Source organism: Lentinula edodes (genome assembly GCF_021015755.1).
Source record: "Lentinula edodes strain Le(Bin) 0899 ss11 chromosome Unknown C8R40scaffold_48, whole genome shotgun sequence".
Lineage (NCBI taxonomy): Eukaryota > Fungi > Basidiomycota > Agaricomycetes > Agaricales > Omphalotaceae > Lentinula > Lentinula edodes.
In genome coordinates this window covers 57,906-74,455 of record NW_025764354.1, presented here as the reverse complement: position 1 = coordinate 74,455, position 16,550 = coordinate 57,906, and the positions used below count along the sequence as shown (strand labels likewise).

At 46.3% G+C, this 16,550-nt stretch overlaps 5 protein-coding genes across 5 annotated transcripts; 2 read left to right on the top strand and 3 right to left on the bottom strand.

Moving 5' to 3' along the window:
• Positions 1-2,735: 2,735 nt before the first annotated feature.
• Positions 2,736-5,497, top strand: C8R40DRAFT_1057812 (glycoside hydrolase superfamily; the record flags this gene model as incomplete). The annotated part of the gene is made up of 9 exons (XM_046225175.1): positions 2,736-3,246; positions 3,302-3,404; positions 3,469-3,634; positions 3,703-3,821; positions 3,878-3,963; positions 4,018-4,219; positions 4,308-4,456; positions 4,508-4,628; positions 4,684-5,497. The coding sequence occupies 9 exons, from the start codon at positions 2,736-2,738 to the stop codon at positions 5,495-5,497; spliced, it is 2,271 nt and encodes a 756-aa protein (XP_046081146.1).
• A 2,732-nt stretch (positions 5,498-8,229) lies between these two features.
• C8R40DRAFT_663663 (uncharacterized protein) lies at positions 8,230-10,407 on the top strand. Its single transcript, XM_046235812.1, has 6 exons — positions 8,230-8,626; positions 8,678-8,729; positions 8,782-8,906; positions 8,956-9,450; positions 9,508-9,929; positions 9,981-10,407. The coding sequence occupies exons 1-6, from the start codon at positions 8,389-8,391 to the stop codon at positions 9,999-10,001; spliced, it is 1,353 nt and encodes a 450-aa protein (XP_046081145.1). The 5' UTR covers positions 8,230-8,388; the 3' UTR covers positions 10,002-10,407.
• On the bottom strand, positions 10,225-11,057 carry C8R40DRAFT_1154360 (uncharacterized protein). The gene is made up of 2 exons (XM_046229586.1): positions 10,463-11,057; positions 10,225-10,407 (listed from the first exon to the last, which is right to left on the bottom strand). Exons 1-2 carry the CDS (start codon positions 10,947-10,949, stop codon positions 10,331-10,333), a joined length of 564 nt encoding a protein of 187 aa, XP_046081144.1. The 5' UTR covers positions 10,950-11,057; the 3' UTR covers positions 10,225-10,330.
• Positions 11,058-11,215: 158 nt separating this feature from the next.
• On the bottom strand, positions 11,216-14,799 carry C8R40DRAFT_1057704 (Neutral/alkaline nonlysosomal ceramidase; the record flags this gene model as incomplete). The annotated part of the gene is made up of 25 exons (XM_046225166.1): positions 11,216-11,313; positions 11,366-11,388; positions 11,447-11,478; positions 11,537-11,656; positions 11,706-11,831; positions 11,887-12,011; positions 12,065-12,222; positions 12,301-12,334; positions 12,394-12,411; positions 12,467-12,539; positions 12,599-12,669; positions 12,726-12,751; positions 12,800-12,853; positions 12,904-12,928; positions 12,983-13,044; positions 13,108-13,251; positions 13,305-13,406; positions 13,459-13,486; positions 13,538-13,597; positions 13,650-13,704; positions 13,761-14,212; positions 14,375-14,489; positions 14,543-14,567; positions 14,622-14,640; positions 14,691-14,799. The coding sequence occupies 25 exons, from the start codon at positions 14,797-14,799 to the stop codon at positions 11,216-11,218; spliced, it is 2,154 nt and encodes a 717-aa protein (XP_046081143.1).
• Positions 14,800-15,537: 738 nt separating this feature from the next.
• Positions 15,538-16,479, bottom strand: C8R40DRAFT_1163261 (S-adenosyl-L-methionine-dependent methyltransferase; the record flags this gene model as incomplete). Its single annotated transcript, XM_046230350.1, has 4 exons — positions 15,538-15,876; positions 15,933-16,120; positions 16,172-16,248; positions 16,310-16,479. 4 exons carry the CDS (start codon positions 16,477-16,479, stop codon positions 15,538-15,540), a joined length of 774 nt encoding a protein of 257 aa, XP_046081142.1.
• Between the last annotated feature and the right edge of the window lie 71 nt (positions 16,480-16,550).

Here is a 16,550-nt window from a genome sequence, read left to right as displayed (position 1 = left end):
TGTCGAATGCCTAAGTTACAGCATTCTCTGAGCAGTTTTCTGAGGTTCGTTGTGGTATCAGCGTTACGGATAGGATAGGATATACGGTATTCTGATTCTGATAGAAGATCAGTATGGGTCCTCGGAATCCAAATGTTTTGCACGTATTGATGACTTTCCCTTTGGGCGTCTAGAATGAAGTCGGCAGTTGTTCGAGACTCCTCTTCGTGTCGCGGGAGTTGCGGGCAGTGAAGCAAGCATACGCCATGACTCTCCATAATTTGTGCTACGAGCTGTTACGAGCTCATCACTGTGGTCGATGCAGCGCTCACTTTTTATTTACAGGATCTCATTTTACAGTTAGAACTTGAATGCTCCATGCAAATTGTCAAGGTCGTTGTCGTTGACTTCAAGTTTCTCCAGGCTCTGCAGACTACGACGGTCTATCTTACACTGACACTAGATATCCAATGGCTGATGAATTTTTCTCGCTATGCTAATCAAGTTACAACTTGTTCCAAACCTCTTTCGTCCTGGGACCTAAATTACGACTTTCGAGACTCGGTTTCCGAAAATTGGATCTACGTCGAGTCTGCAATGAAAATTCGGTTCGCTTACACGTTATATACCTCCTGAGTCGATTGAAGTTTGATCACAATCCTTCCCGTTCTCACTCTGTTTCCTTCTATTTCCTGCTCACGATTCGTTGTGGCTCACAAATCAAGTCACGGTTTTGCGCTTCTGTGCACGAGCTTCTCTTACATTCTTTAGATCCCAATCTCCGAGCTACTACTGGTAATGCTACTACGTCCCCTTACTCAGTGCTAGCCTGACAAATTAGCATACTCAGGTCTGATCCTCCGATGTCATACTTGTGTTTTCTTGCCAAAAAAATTTATGTGGAACCTGGAAACCCCCTTCTATGCACAAATGCATAGTATTATACTTGCCTTTGGACTGCTCTCTTTCCCAGCCCTTCCGTGGGATTCCTCTGACAACGGAGTCACCTCTGGCAACGACCCCATCCATCGGACTATCACCTATTGAGAAAGGAATGGAAGCAGGGAAAGTGACTCATTTCATCACAATTTTTCAATGCTTTGGACATGAGGATTGTTTTATTATTTCTGCACTCGAGAAAAGATTTGCATGAGAACAACGACGTTCATCCACCTGCATTCGTTATGTGTATTGCGTCTGCAGTCTTACTAGGATAGGGCCCATAGATAAGTATAGTTTGTGCGAGGAACTCAATGGCGGACAACTTATGTTTACGCTCGCTCGGTTGTGAGTACTCTGATCTATTCCATTGGCAAACCATATAGTCCTTGAATGTTAGGTTCATACTCGAATCATGTCTTGAAGTAAAACGCCGTCAAATTCTGCCATGCTTGAAGAGAAAAATGATACATAAATCGAAATATCTTCCACCATCCATCACTCCCCTAGATAATCATGATACCAGTGACCCTTCGTGACTCAGAACGAAGAAGAAAATGAAGACGAACAATACCCTGAACCCACTCTAGTAGAACATGAGGCACATCCCGCCTATGACGGACCATGTTGGTAGAGGATGCAATTATGAACTATCAATATACGCCAAGTACACATTGCAGTGGACGTTGAAGTTAACCTAGTGGCGCGCCACCCGGTCGGAGGGGAGCGCAGGTAGATACGAAAGCGCCTGCTTCTCACCTCCGAGGGTTCTTGATCCGGTGAGGTCGAAGATACCAACAAAAAATTCTTTCTCATTCATTCAACATCAATGACATAGAACTGCCCCAAGGTCCTCCTTCGTTGGATGACCCCCTGTCAAATAACGTCATAAATCAAAGCAATGCCTGTTCATAGAAACCTCACCGGTACTTTTTCGGTCCTACGTACACTCTGCAGTGTAGCAGAGTGTAGCCGGACGATTGATCAATATGAATCATATGTTGAATCAATCACCCCAGCCTGAAGTAGCTAAATGATCTGCTCGTGCCGTTTGACTGGTGAAAGAAAGTATCAGTCGATCTCCATGCAAGGTGCCGGTCATATTCCGTCGCATGTAATCTTCGTCGCAGGTGCACGGCCCTTCCAAGCGTCTACCGTATTGAACGAATAGGCTGATAGACGCTGATGGCAATGGACTGATTCCATCGTTTGACCTAGCTCAAATATCATAGCTGATTCCATCATTTGCTTTGGACGTTCCGAAATAGGAATATTGAATCTAGGTCTGGCGCATGTAGGTGCTCCGTATACATACTCTATATGATATGGCTCACATACGTCGAATTCTCTACGTGAAGAAAAAAGTTAGCATCTGGCCATGGAATGCTTATGATAGATATATGGTGACGCCGCAGGTATCTATTTTTGAAATAGCAAATGCGGACATCGAGAGCTGACTGAAAATACACTGTGCCACATGTGAAGGTTCATGTTAGCTGGTGGGAACCACGCGGGAAAATTTTAGTTGTTGCCAGCGGACCTGAGAGAATCAGAAATCAGAGAGACACATAGATAGACATAAAGAGGTGCGTACTGCCAGAGGATCTGGAGAGCGACAATAATTCTTCGCTGGGACAGTAGTTTCGTTGATAGTACGAATCGTAAAAAATAATGTGGGAACATTGACCATGAGAAAGAATTCTAAATCGCGGGTCTCTAACCGTCGACGTTGGTTCTGCCAGTGTTCAACGCATTACTCCCACGTTTCGTTGTTTTCGTCGACTTCCACCTCCTACTTTTCCTGACTTAGTGAAGATATGGAGAGATACCCTGATTTTTCAGTGGATGGATCGGCACCTGGCACGCCACTCCCACCTGGTGAAGCCGACAGATTTCTGGAGCAACCTAGGGCTTCTTTTCTCGAATCAAATACTGGAAACTCAGTACAATCCACACCGAACAACTCCTCACCGCTTTTGGTTGCTAATAAACACGAAACTGATCATGAACTTCAACAGGCGAAACCAGGCTCGGGGACAAAGAGGGGCAGATTAGTAATTCTAACTCTTGTCGGGTTAGGTGTCCTTGCGGTTATAGTCCTTGCGGTCGTACTTCCGGTGTACTTTAAGGTCATAAAACCTCGCCAGAATCAGGACAATCTGACAAGTGGGTCGTCTGCAAGTGGATCGTCTGCGGGTAGTGGTTCAGTCGGTAGTGGATCTGGAAATCCTGCGAGTCCTAGCGGCGCTACGTCGGGTGGCGATGGCTCTGAGATTATCGTGGATGGTGGTGCAAACTTCACCTATAAAAATCCATTTGGGGGATACTGTGAGTTTCCTGGAATTTCTATCACTTTTTCTTCGACCTGACAGTAATGGCTAAGGGGTTTATGATCCTAACGACCCGTTCAATAACAACGCTCGACCAAACTCCTGGACCCCTCCGCTCAACACAAGCTGGGACTGGACTACTGATAGGATTTATGGGTTTGCTGCGCCACATGTCTTCGTACGAGTATGATTGCTGATATCCTTTACACCTTCACATCAGTGTGAACCTTGGCGGTCTTTTTGTCATTGAACCATTCATTACGCCTTCTTTTTTCGAAAAGTACACAACTGCCGTCGATGAGTGGACACTGAGCGAAGCAATGGCTGCGGATACGGGCACAGGTGGAGGTCTCAGCCAGCTGGAGGATCATTACAACACGTTCATCGTGAGTATCTATCCCATATCTTAGTCTTAAAAAACTTCAGATTGATTTCGTTGACATTTCCTTCACAGACGGAACAGGACATTGCCGAAATCGCAGGCGCTGGCTTGAATTGGATTCGACTCCCTATCCCCTACTGGGCAATTGAAACTTGGCCAGGTGAACCTTTTCTGGCTAAGACTAGCTGGAAGTGAGCTCAAATAGTGCGGTCGATACCTGGGTCCAAATTAAGAATCTTTTCCACAGGTATATCCTTCGCGTCCTAGGTTGGGCGCGAAAGTATGGTCTTCGTGTCAATCTAGATTTGCATACCATTCCAGGATCCCAAAATGGTGAGAATCTTCACAACCTTCGCGATCGCTTTTCTGATTCTGATTTGCCTGTAGGTTACAATCATTCTGGTAAACTTGGTCAGGTCAACTTCCTCAATGGTGTCATGGGTATAGCCAATGCTCAGCGAACGTTAAACTACATCAGGATCATCACCGAGTTCATCGCACAGCAAGAATATCTCGATGTTGTTCCTATGTTCGGAATCGTGAACGAAGCATTGCTGTCGACTATCGGCAAGGACCAGTTGACTGACTTGTGAGTAAATTGACTGTTCATGCTACATCGGCATTGCGTTATACCAGTTTATTTTCAACGACTGTTGCTTACACGGGTGTGTCTGTAGTTACCTTGAGGCACACAACATGATCCGTGGGATTACTGGTCTTGGGGCTGGCAATGGTCCTTTCATATCGATTCATGACGGCTTTGTTGGTCTCGATAGTTGGGCTGGATTCCTTCCTGGTTCCGACCGTATCAACATTGACACTCACCGTAAGTCGGTTGATTCTGATCATCGCGATATCGCCTGAACCACAATATTAGCATATTTTGCCTTTGATAACGAACCTAACGATTCGCCTATTGCTACTGGACTTGGATCAGATGCAGGAGGTATTTGGCCTGCTCAGGCTTGCAATGCTTGGGGACCCGACATTAACTCTAGGTAAAGTCTTCGACGGAAAATTAACAACAATTTTAATCCATATTTTGTCCGACAGTCGCAGCGACTTTGGTGTCACCATCGCGGGAGAATTCTCCAACGGATATAATGACTGTGGTCTTTTTCTAAAGGGAACTTCTTCATACACCCCCTCTTATGGTGGAGACTGTAACCTCTGGCAAGATGCGTCGACGTGGAATGACACCGTGATAGATGGTGTGAAAGCGTTTGCTCTCGCTAGCATGGACGCCACTCAGAACTGGTTTTTCTGGACATGGAAGATAGGGAACTCCACTGCCAACAACCGTGTTGAGTCCCCCCTCTGGTCGTATCAGCTGGGACTTGAGGGTGGGTGGATACCCACTGATCCTCGGGAAGCCGTAGGAGCTTGTGCTGCTCAAGGTGTCAGCCAGCCGTGGAACCAAACGTTCCAATCCTGGCAAACAGGGGGTGTGGGCGCAGGGACCATTGCTGCTACTGCTACCGCTGAATTTGGGGTATGGCCACCTGCTCAAATTTCCGGCGTTGCAGTGGATCAAATGGCCTTTGTGCCTACTTATACACCTACTGGCTCTGTCGCCACGCTCCCACCTCCGACACTAACCGCCACAACTAAAAGCATAAGCGAAGGAAATGGATGGTTTGACTCATCGGATACTACGAGTGCCGCTACAGCAATCGCGGGTTGCTCCTATCCGAATGCCTGGGATGCGATTAGCGCGACAGTTCCTGCCACGGTGTGCGGAGGCGGCGTTGTCACCACCTCTACCGCCGCCGCCGCATCAACAGTTATTTCGGCATCAACCACTGGGGTTATATCTGTCCCTGCCACAACATCCACAACTGCGGATGATACTACTATAACGCAATAATGGACGTATCGTCAAAGCAGGATTTTATATCACTATCTATCAGCCGATGCCATTTACTTACGCTGCTTGGTTCTTTGTTGATTCTGACATATTTTTTTCGGACTACGTAGGGGGCATGAACATTCGTTATTAAAGCTGAACCATATACCCCTCCACCCCACCCTAATTGTCTGTACGTTCATATATGTATCATGATGTGCGGCATGAATTGTACCAATGCTCCACGATAAGATTAAGAAGCAAACGGGCGTCTCGGATATCTTGTTTCCCCCCGTCCCCTTCGTCGCCTGGCCCCCTCACTCGAATTTCGTTCGGTGAACTTGGATTGCGAGAAGATGCATCTTGCTACGCTTCGATGCTTCATTGATGGCGAAAAAAATCGTTGCATTCGCTCTTGTCTCCAAAGTAATGGAAACCTACCCGCAAAAACGAGGCGTGACAATGTCTAAAGAACAGATGATGAAGAAGCTACGGACGGCCCAGTCTTAAACAGGTAATATTCATATTGGTTTTACAAGGCCAGCATTTATCACTGAGCCTGCATCTCAGAGAGTCATTGTCCTTCTAAATGCCTGTCATAATTCTTACCTATCGGAGATACTTACGGCGTATGAGATTGAATCCTAGTGCAAAGGGATGCACGAATAAAAGCACAAAGTGGAACTGCATGTTATTGATTCTCCCTGTAGGTGGCAGTGGGGAGTCTGTCATTCACGTTCAACTGGACAATAAAATTTGGTAAATTCTCACCGGTAAAATAAAGGTTTAGTTCCCGAATCTATTTACTTGAACTGCCATTCACTTAATAGGTCAACGATAGCGAGAGCATGTCGCACTGCTCCTGTCTATAATGCAGATTCCTCTCGTTCCGTCCGACCACATACTATATCATTCGAATCAGTCGAGGATCTATTTAGTATGGCCTGCAAATGTATATTTTCGGAAAATTCGAGTTTAAGGCGCCGACGTATCCCGCGACGTATGGCTGTTTGTTTACTTGCATGTATTCAGCAGGCACCAGTTGGCACGTACTTGCCTTTAAAGATGCCCAACACTCAGTAGGTCACAGAAAGCGGGAGACCGTAATTCATTCGACCATGAGCCAGGAACCAGTGTTAAGACCGCCAGCGAATCGCAAGAAGTCCTTGATTTTCTACTAGCTGGAAAACATATCATACACTGCCAGTGCTCTGACTAGAACCATAATCCATAAGAATTTTGTGAAGTTGTCATCAATATCAGCGATCCAGCAGTCATTGGAATAAACAACAGAGGGAAGTAACTCGAACATCAACTGCCACAAAATATAAATCTGGATGATTCGCTCCAAACTTCCCGACCCATCTGATCATTGTAGTAAGCATGGAATAGCTCTAAGGGTACGGTGAGTACTTGATCTGACAATATTCTGACTCTTTGTGAGTTAGTCTGATTAAGCCTGATCTTTAGTTGAATTTACTGAAGACACCCGGAAGACACTTGGAAATTGTGAACGGAAAAAAGTCCGGACGACGCAACTGATCCGCCTCCTCGATCACGTGCCGGTCGGTGTTGTCTCTGCTCCCCTCCATTGCAGATGGGGGTTCCCTTGTTCGATTGAGTCACTTCCCCAAGTCCGATAAGAGGCGTATGACATGGCGATTTGTTACACCATCTAACCAAGCTGCTTCTTGATTACTCCGATGGGATCGATAAGTAACTTGCCGCGACTCCACCCCCAAATACACATCCTAACTGTCGGCACATGGCTCATCGTCTCCTCCGAGTCGTCCATTAGTATCCAAAATAATGGATAACCTGTCTACCTGTGTAGCTTATCCAGAATGTGTGTGTGCCCAATGTACGTTCGAAACTGGCCTGCCAATCATTGCTCGAAATACGATAAGCTCTGCAGTGCTTAGTAGGATCTTCAATCAGTTTACAAGGTGTTTCCCGTCTGAGCGTTTATGTTGATCCACTCCTCTGGTATCATACAGTCTGATGATAGGTTCTCTCTGATGTCCTTCCACATTGGGATATTTCGATCCATCTCTGAACCTTATTTCTTTCTACCCTCAACCTAATAGACCAGCGCTCGTCATGAGTCGTCAAGCGTGCATCTCGCCATTATTTAAATTATAACTGAACCAAACGCGTTAATTACGGTACGCTCCGTTTAATTCGTGTCACCTCAAGTCTGACTCGCTCGTATCGCTAAATGCCTTAGTCAAAAGCAAAAAGCAAACAGGAGTTTTACTGGGGACTTACTTGGAACTCAGCCTGTGCTTCAAAGACTGTACCGGTATAGACTCCTTCCGTTCAAACTTACCATAGGGAACCTCAACGTTGTAGCTTACTTCCGCCCACCTTTCACTCGGTCAAAACATACGCCGACGTGTGGCTGTGTTATGGCATGAGAACGGAGCATTATATGCAAGTTCGAGCGAGGAGTCTTTACCCTTCTGTTCAGCAGAAGAAGCACCTAGAAGCGCTGAAAATTGTATTTTGAGATGCGCGTCTGGACATGTCGATTTGCACATTGTTCGAACTCATCGCATGAAATCCATAGTTTTTCGAAGAACGAACAACCTGGGAAGAAATCGTGAGCCTTTTTCGGTCGTTATTGTATTTGAACTTATCATGAACTTCCGATAGAAGTTCCGAATCGATCCACGAGTTTGGCGTTTGAACAAGGTTCTAACATCTTAAACCAGTCATCCCTGTGCAGCTTTGTTAATTACGAGAAGATTCAAATCTCAACGGTCAACCCGTGGATATTTTCATTTATCTACAGCCGAGGAAGGCTTAGGCGAATATCTTTCCATTCAACATCAAAGCCTTCGGTCTCTTATTTATAAAGAGATCTCCCTTTCCAACCCCCTGTTTGTCAATCCTCTGCCAACTTCACTGCTATGGCACACTATTCTCCCAGTATGTCAAACTCACACTATGTGGTTGACAGTGACGCTTCGAGCACTTCATCGCCCTCTCCTAGCCTTGAAAGCTGCTCATTAGATCCCGCCTTTTCAACGGCAGCATCTGGAACGGATGATGTCTTCCGGGCCGTTGTCAAATGTCGAAAAAGTTGGAAGACACTGAAAGGAGGGAAAGTAGTATGGCCATTACATCTCGAGGCCGCTTTGCTTGAAGGTTAGTCCTCTGCGAACAATGGTTACTATGATGCTCATAGAAATACATCAGGACTATCTCTTTATCAGCCTGATAACTCGAGAGAGACGCTATTACTCGGTCGGTTCGTAGTGGTGAAGATGATTTCTTCAAAAGGCTAATCTTATATCCTTTAGGTTCCCCATGCGCAATAGGTTCATCTCCGAGCACATTCTCAAAACAACCGGCGAGTCACGAACCGCAAAGCAAGTCGGTAGCCGTTTACAACAACTGAGAGATACCTGCGGTGGGGGCAGAAAATGTATGGACGATATACATAATTTTGGTCGAGGCTGACCGGATATAATTAGTACAAAAATTGCTTTCACCGGTTCTGAATTCTGGAGCCCCTATCTCCAATCGGTCGCATTATTCACTTCGACGTTCTGGTTCTCGCTCGTCTGTGCACACTGCTGGATCATCGTCAGTTCCCACCTCACCCATATCCCAAGAGCTAGAATTCTCACTGTCCTCGAATGTGATGTATATCGACATTGTACCTGAAGATGGTCCTTCTTCTGTGGGACGGAAAGGATCTTCCCACATCGATATCACCAGCTCCCGGGATGCAATCGTATCTTCGGCGCATGGTCCTCGACCCATCAGAAGTATCAAACCATCCCTAGCGTTCACTTCGAGTTTCGACGCCTCCGTAGCCGCGCAATCAATGTTCACCATATACTATGCTGACGTCTGTTATGAAGATCAGTCTGTGTTGACCGCCATGGTCAACCAAGCCGCCCCTGGAGGCGCTACTTTGTACACATGCGACTTGGTCCCCAGATACTGGAACATGATCTGCAACAGTCCAGGTAGGGCGATCTCACATTCGATGACAACTCATGTTCTAATACTCTTTCTAGACCCTACTAGCTTCACTATCCAGCATCGCGTCATTCGAGAACCATACTCATCTTTCTCTGAACCAACGACGTTGTTCTCTGCGACGTACAAGTTCCGTTACGTGCCAGAGAAAGTATCTCCTCCGCAAATCTCTCCATTCTCTGCGGTAGATTCTAGTATCGGCACGTTCCAAGAAATGGATATCTCGAGTTATCGAGAGTACAACGGCCCTGGTTACAGCACCGGAAGTGTTTCAGAAATGTCATCGAGCTACGACTCCAAATGGGATTGTTTCAATGACCTTTCTGGCGGACAGAGAGGATATACCTCACTTCCGACAACCCCCGATTGTTGGGATGAATACAATGCTTCCAGCATTGATGGGAGTTGCTCGAGTTCATCCTCCCCAACTACATCGAGCTTCCCCCAACATTCGCAGTTTGTGAGTAACTTTTATCAGCACGTGTACCGGTCCTTACTGGTCCTCTTTCAGTATCCCTTGCACCAGATATAATCCAGGAAATATACAAAGTGACTTACAAGTGTCATTCTAAGTTATACTCATATTTATTGTACGTTCTGTATGAGAACAAAACGCCCTGTTTCTTGCTGTAGTCCAAGACTCCTCGAGTTCAGGACGCTCTTGTCGTCTTTGTATGATTAATACGTATACCAGTCCGGACTTTACCACTATTCTAACCTCAAATCTCAAAATGCATTTGAACTAGTATTTTACAACGATTTTGCCTCGATGTCACATTTGAGCTTAGTGAATCGACTGTAGAGGATGAACTGAGAACGCCTGTCGCAAGAATACTTACTATATCATGGAGCACGGAGATCCTAAATCAACTTCGAGCTCAACATAGCTTCGGCCTGCCTACTCTCTTCGCTCCCGGGACCATATATTTTTAGGCAGACTAGTATAAGAGAACAATTAAACACGATGCCGAAGTAAATAATTAGAATGCTTACGGCTTTTTAGACAGGATATAATTTGGATCCTTGCTGCAAATTCCTTCGTCATCAAAGAATAATCTGTGTGTTGGTTGATCCCTCGTACAATCCCTCGGGCGATTATTTCCTTCTTGGAACCATGAGGAATCATAGCGTACACGTTCACAATCGTGTCTACCCATGTACGCATGGCCATCCCCCCTCCGAGAGCTTCCCACTTGCTCATTTCGAGAACCATGTTTGTAATTCCGCCAACAATCACTCCAACTTCTGCTTCGATCTGTCCGAGCGCCTCTAGACCGATCGCCACATTTGGAAAATGCTTCTGGATTGTGTGCAGCATAGGGGCATATGATACACCGTCGCCTGCCTGACCACGGGTCCCAGCCAGCCAGGCCTTATACTGGTCTATTGTAGTGTAGATGTCGGACCTTAAAGTCGGCGAAATGGATTTCTTTTCTGTGGAGTTGCCCTTAGCACCCAATTGTGCCAAACTTCGAAACATGTTGAAGTACACTAGTAGTGCGAAGAGAGAATGAAGTAGGCTAAAGGAACGTGTTTGTTTCTTAAAATTTTACACATGTAGACCTCAAGGCAGATCGGTGGGCGGACCGCAAGTAGTCACTGACACAACTTGTCATTGCCGGGCGGGAGAACCAGAAAGCGTACAAGTGTCATTACGAGGATACTTATTCATGAAATGATGACAGTGGAACATTGTCATGATACATAGATTGGCAAAACACATCCCGCCCTATCCCGCCACTCTGTTCACGAAATCGTAAAATTGCCAGATTGTCCAACGAATGAAGAAATAGACCCAATGAGAGGCTTCGAGTCGCCAAAGTAACGTATGCGATATGTACCAGCTACGACATGGGAGTAGTCAGTGCCAGCGATTGAGTTCAACGGCAAACTTACCAGGAGTCCCGTTTTCGATTGACCTAGATGTGAATAAGGTGATTAGTTGACAGACAGTTGTTTAAGAGACGAGTTGTTTACCAAGTGATGTTGACTTGGCTGGTACCTAGTATCTGTAAAGGTATGAGTTTTTAAGGATACTCGAGGGCAAAGAGTCCACAAAAGACTTACCGTGCTTGTCTGAACCCAAGAGTAGGTGGTAGATGGATGAGAGTCCGACCTAAACATCTGCCATGCTCCTGAGACAAGTCGGTCAATACTAAAAAATGTTTCTTCCAGTCGAAGGTTGTTCTAGAATGATATCAGCTGAACAACAGAATTGGGAGAAGAAAGCGCTGACCCGGGGATTCGCTCCAACAAAGGTGGCAAAGACAGTTTGTCCTGCCTGATAAGGAGTAGTCCCAACGTCCGTCTGAATTTGGCCGAAACTAGAACCAAAAGGAGCCGAGTCGAACACAACAGGTAACTGCAATATGACGATGGTCAGTACCCGGACAGTCGATGATGGAGAGCAAGGATACCTGGAGTGAAATAGCCTTGGAAGTTTGTTCTGCAGGAGGAGCATCAGACGCAGGAGTACCCGTAACCGTATCCGCAATGAAAGGAACAAGACTGGTATATTTGTCGATGTATGCATCGAGGGTGTCTATTTCTCGAACGATATTAGTAGCGACTTAATGATCCCAAAACAATACATACATTGTCCAAATATGGTTGACGCTCCTTCGTATCTCTGTACACTGTACTCTTCCAGAGTAGCCACGTAATGGGCGTAAGTGTTGGCAGGACCAGCAATTACGACGTAAGCATCGTTTTCGAGAACGCCCGAGGATATCAGTTTAGAGCGTACAGCTTGTCTGCCGAATGAAAGATAACCGGAAGACCGCGTGAGCCCGACGATTTCCCGTCTCAAAATTAAAATTAACGGAACAAACCTAATTCTTCTTCCGGACATTGTTGTGAGTTCACCTGATCATTATACCAACGTGGTCGATTACATCTTCAAAGTGAACATGATGAGAACGCACCTGGCATAACAAGCATGACTGGATAACAGAATTAAGTTCGAGATTGCAAGAGACTGTATTCAACGCTACTGACCTAATTGGCCTACACGAAGCATCTGAATGTCCACTGTGCTGGGTGACCATTGGTAGGGAAGATCCGCATATCCCTAACATACTGTGTGAGACGAAGGCAGGATAAGAACACGACAAGAGCGCTAAAACGAACAGTATTGAGAAGAATGGGCTTGGGATTTTGACAAGCTATCTGTGCCGCAGACGGTGCCGGAGTAACGAAGTCTTATTGAACCATTGTCATCATGAGGACGATCTCACCAGGAAACAGGTATTCGGACCTTTGACTATTTCCCAAAAAGGGTTTCTGTCAAACAATTAGATCTAACAACGTAATTTACAAGGGAACGCCTACTGGGGTTGAGAAGAGTTGTCCCCCTGGATGAAGTCGAATGCGCCTGGACCATCGCTGGAAAAAGGTTGAGAATTCTCAACAAGAACAGAAAGGGCATTGCCAACGTAGTTCCACCCGCGAAAGCAAATCCTGTAAAAGGTGTTCATCGAAAATCTACCCTGGAGATTCAAGCGGTGCCCTCACCCATAGCAGGGGGACATGTCTGCACACTGGTCCCGTTCGGTAAAGTGAATGTGTGGTTGGCCCTAACCGAAAATGGTTCAAAGCGGTTTAGGCATATGTCAAGATAGACAGTTCAATAAACTTACATATCTAGGTATATATGTACGCTCCGCACCGATCCAGTGACGGCACTACGATTAGAGGCTTCCATGACGGTTTGAGCACCATCCACCTGATATTGGGCAATGATTTCATTCGAAGCAAAGTCCGAGATGCGGAAACCGGGCCCACTAAATGATAGGTATTCAGACAATAATCTCAAGATCAATAGGAGTAGTCGTACCGTCCGTGACAATCTTCGACAGTACCACCACAAGTAGAGTGGTTAAAGTCGCAAGCCATCCCGTCGTACGATTCACCGGGGCTCTCGCAGAATGCCCCAAGACTGAACGAGATGAAGTCAGTAGTTGAATCGTCCCAACATAAGATTCACTCACGTATTAGGACTGGTATCACCAACGTTGGCTAAAATCATAAAAAAGGTATATGGGTCAACGTAGCAGGGTCAATACTTACCTTGAGTAAAGCCAGCCACGAACGTGGCATTCCCCGGCATAGCATCAGGTTCAATCATCGCTGTTACAATAACTTGAGTTCGCGACGACAGGAGTAGAAGCTGGGAACTCACCCTCGTAGAGGTATGCTGCCATTCCCTTGTTATCACCGCTGACGAGAGTGTTATTCTGCACCCGCAAGACATTCATCATGCCGTACAACATAAATCGAATGTTTGACATACCTCATAAAGACTGGTGCCATGAACGGCGAAGAAGCTGAGGAAGCCTCGGGCGTTTCCGCTCGCGTCATCGAACCTTAACAATGTTAATTCCTTGTCCTGATCGAACTCGTACTGAGCTCGCTCCTCAGCAGGATTTGCAAGGTAGGCTGACGGCGAGCGATTAATGTTCGCGTTCAGAACAGTGGTGTTCCCCAAGCTCAAACTTCCAGGCGCGAGACTATTGTGGGCTCTTTGTACGGCGAGAACAGTGCCTTGGACAATGGCGTTAGCTGTAGCCGCAACGTATCCCAGAGAGGTGATTTGTGGAAGAAGGTTCTCCAGGTAGCCGCCGACTCCGGAGTGCTGGTGAGTCCCCACGAACGCGATATTCTCGTTGGTATACACGCCAGGATACATAGCAGTGAGGTTGCTGACGATTGAGCGCCGAACGCCGGTGTCACCCATTGCAATATCTGCGATGTCGATCAATATTTGGATGTAGCAGGCCAATAACGGTAATTTGAAAGTAGAGGTTCTAACAAATGACCGGGTACTGGCTCATAGAAGTTGACGATTCGAAAAATCATTTCCAAATTTGTCCATCTCCTCTTGAGTACCATACCCGCACCACTTACCAGAGTTAATGAATACTATTGTGTTTGAGGGGTTGTCCTCTTCAGCGACAATGAAGACGCGACTGCGCTGGCGCATGTGCAAGCCTGTATCAGTCTGGGCTAAACTGGCGTATCCCTAGAGAAGATTTTGAGCTCTAGCCCGAGGGTCATGCGAAAATTTGTTCTGACCATCATGTTAGTCTCAACTACGGGCCTACGATAAGCGTCAGCGAGCGCTTGAGTGCCCTACAACCAAGAGAGAAATTACCCAGTGATGTCTCCGATTCCTATCAAAATGAGAGTGAAAATGGCTCAGGTATAGTCGATTGCTGCTCACCTAGTCCGAGAAGATACTGGCCGGCTACACCTTGCACCCCAACATTACTTCGAAGAACAGAAGTCGATGCCAGCATGGCAGTCAGATAGTAAAGCACAGAGCCCGTCATCGTGTCTAGTGTGCCGCGAACGAAGTCCAAGAAACCCAGAGACAATAATTCCTGGATAACCAAAGGCATTCCGATAGATGGGAACTGCCTTTATGAGGCCGGTAGCATTCTGAGCAGTGAGCACATGGATTCGATATCACGGGCAACTAATGAATGCTTACTTTCGTCCGTCGCTGTTCTTCTTGAGATGAAGTATACAATGATGAATATTTGGATGGAAGCCTGAGGATCGACGCGTGCTCGACTCAATGCGTGACGATGTATTCTCTATCTTTTCTCACGATGATTTAACACGTGCCTTATTTAGACGTTGTCAGCTGCGTGTATTGTAAGTTGCAAGGAAAGCGTCGAGAATAGCACGGCTCAGTTACTGGCTTTTCTAGGTGATAACTCGGGTAGTAATTATGTGAAAGATACATTCATTCAAGTTCGAACGTTCTCTAGCTATCCATTGAAGAAGCATCTGTGAGAGCCGGTCTATGTCCAAACCGCGCGTTCAAACTTCACGCACCTAGGCCGTTCTACGACCAGCAAGCACAGTGTTTAACGAGGTTTAACGTTTATTCTTCGAGATCGCAGACTCGGAAGTTGAGGGCCCTTCAGAGCCTTCTTATCTTGAAAACGACATTGAGAAAGTCGACGTCCTTCGAGCACATAGTAAGATTGAAGTGACAAGTACAGATCTCCGTGGCCAGTTTACACACAAGCCCATGAAGAGAAGACAGACGATGGTGATCCTTACTTTTCAACCGGCCTAAACCCTACGGCCAAAAACGTGTCAACTTCAAACTTGCCCTCCACTTTCACATGCGTAAGGTGTTTCATATCGAAGGAAACCAATCCCGCCCCTTCGAACAACTCCTTCATTTCCGTAACCTTGAATCCACGTTTGTGGGCGACGTGGCCAAGATCTTGCAATCCCTCGACAACTAAACTATTGACATCTGTAGGAGCTTTGCCAGGAATACTTGGAGCTTCAATATCCACTACGACCAGCATTCCATTAGGTTTGAGGAAGCGTACGAGTATCGAGGTGATTTCTGTAACAGATCCAAAGTGATGATATGCCATGACACACTAATAAGGGACCCAGATTACGATTGTGGTAAAACTCAAGGATTAATCACACTTACAGTGACAACGTCGAATTTGGCGCCGTCTAACTCGCCTTCCACGCCTTTCAGCTCGGTGCAGACACAAGACATCTTATCAGCGAGACCTTTGGCATGAGCTTGCCTGATGTATTGATCCAGCATCTTCTGACTAATGTCGACCCCGAGCACGGATTTTACATACGGGGCGTAGGAACGAGTGCTGAGACCTGTACACAATCACTGCCGATCGGTATCTATCAAGCTCAATTTCAACTTACCAGTCCCACAGGCAAAGTCAAGAGCGGTACTACTGTTTGGGTCAAACGGATACGTGTCGCGCAAGGCTGCCCCGACGCTATCATTAGAACAAGATATGAATAAGTGAACCTGCCTAGAAGCGAGGCGCGAATACCTACGTGTTCGCAAACTCGACAAAAACCGGGTGATCAGCAAGCTCAGTGGCAAGATCTGAAGAGTTGAAATAGGCTTTGTTGGCCTCCGCGTAGTCATGACTTCGCCCATGAGCGACGTCGTGATGGTGGTGGTGGTGTTCAGAGATAGACGAACGGTCCTCAGAGATAGACATCGCTGTAATCATTCAAAAGAGATGTAATAGGATGTAATAGAACGGCTCCGGTATACCACGGGTCAAAGCAG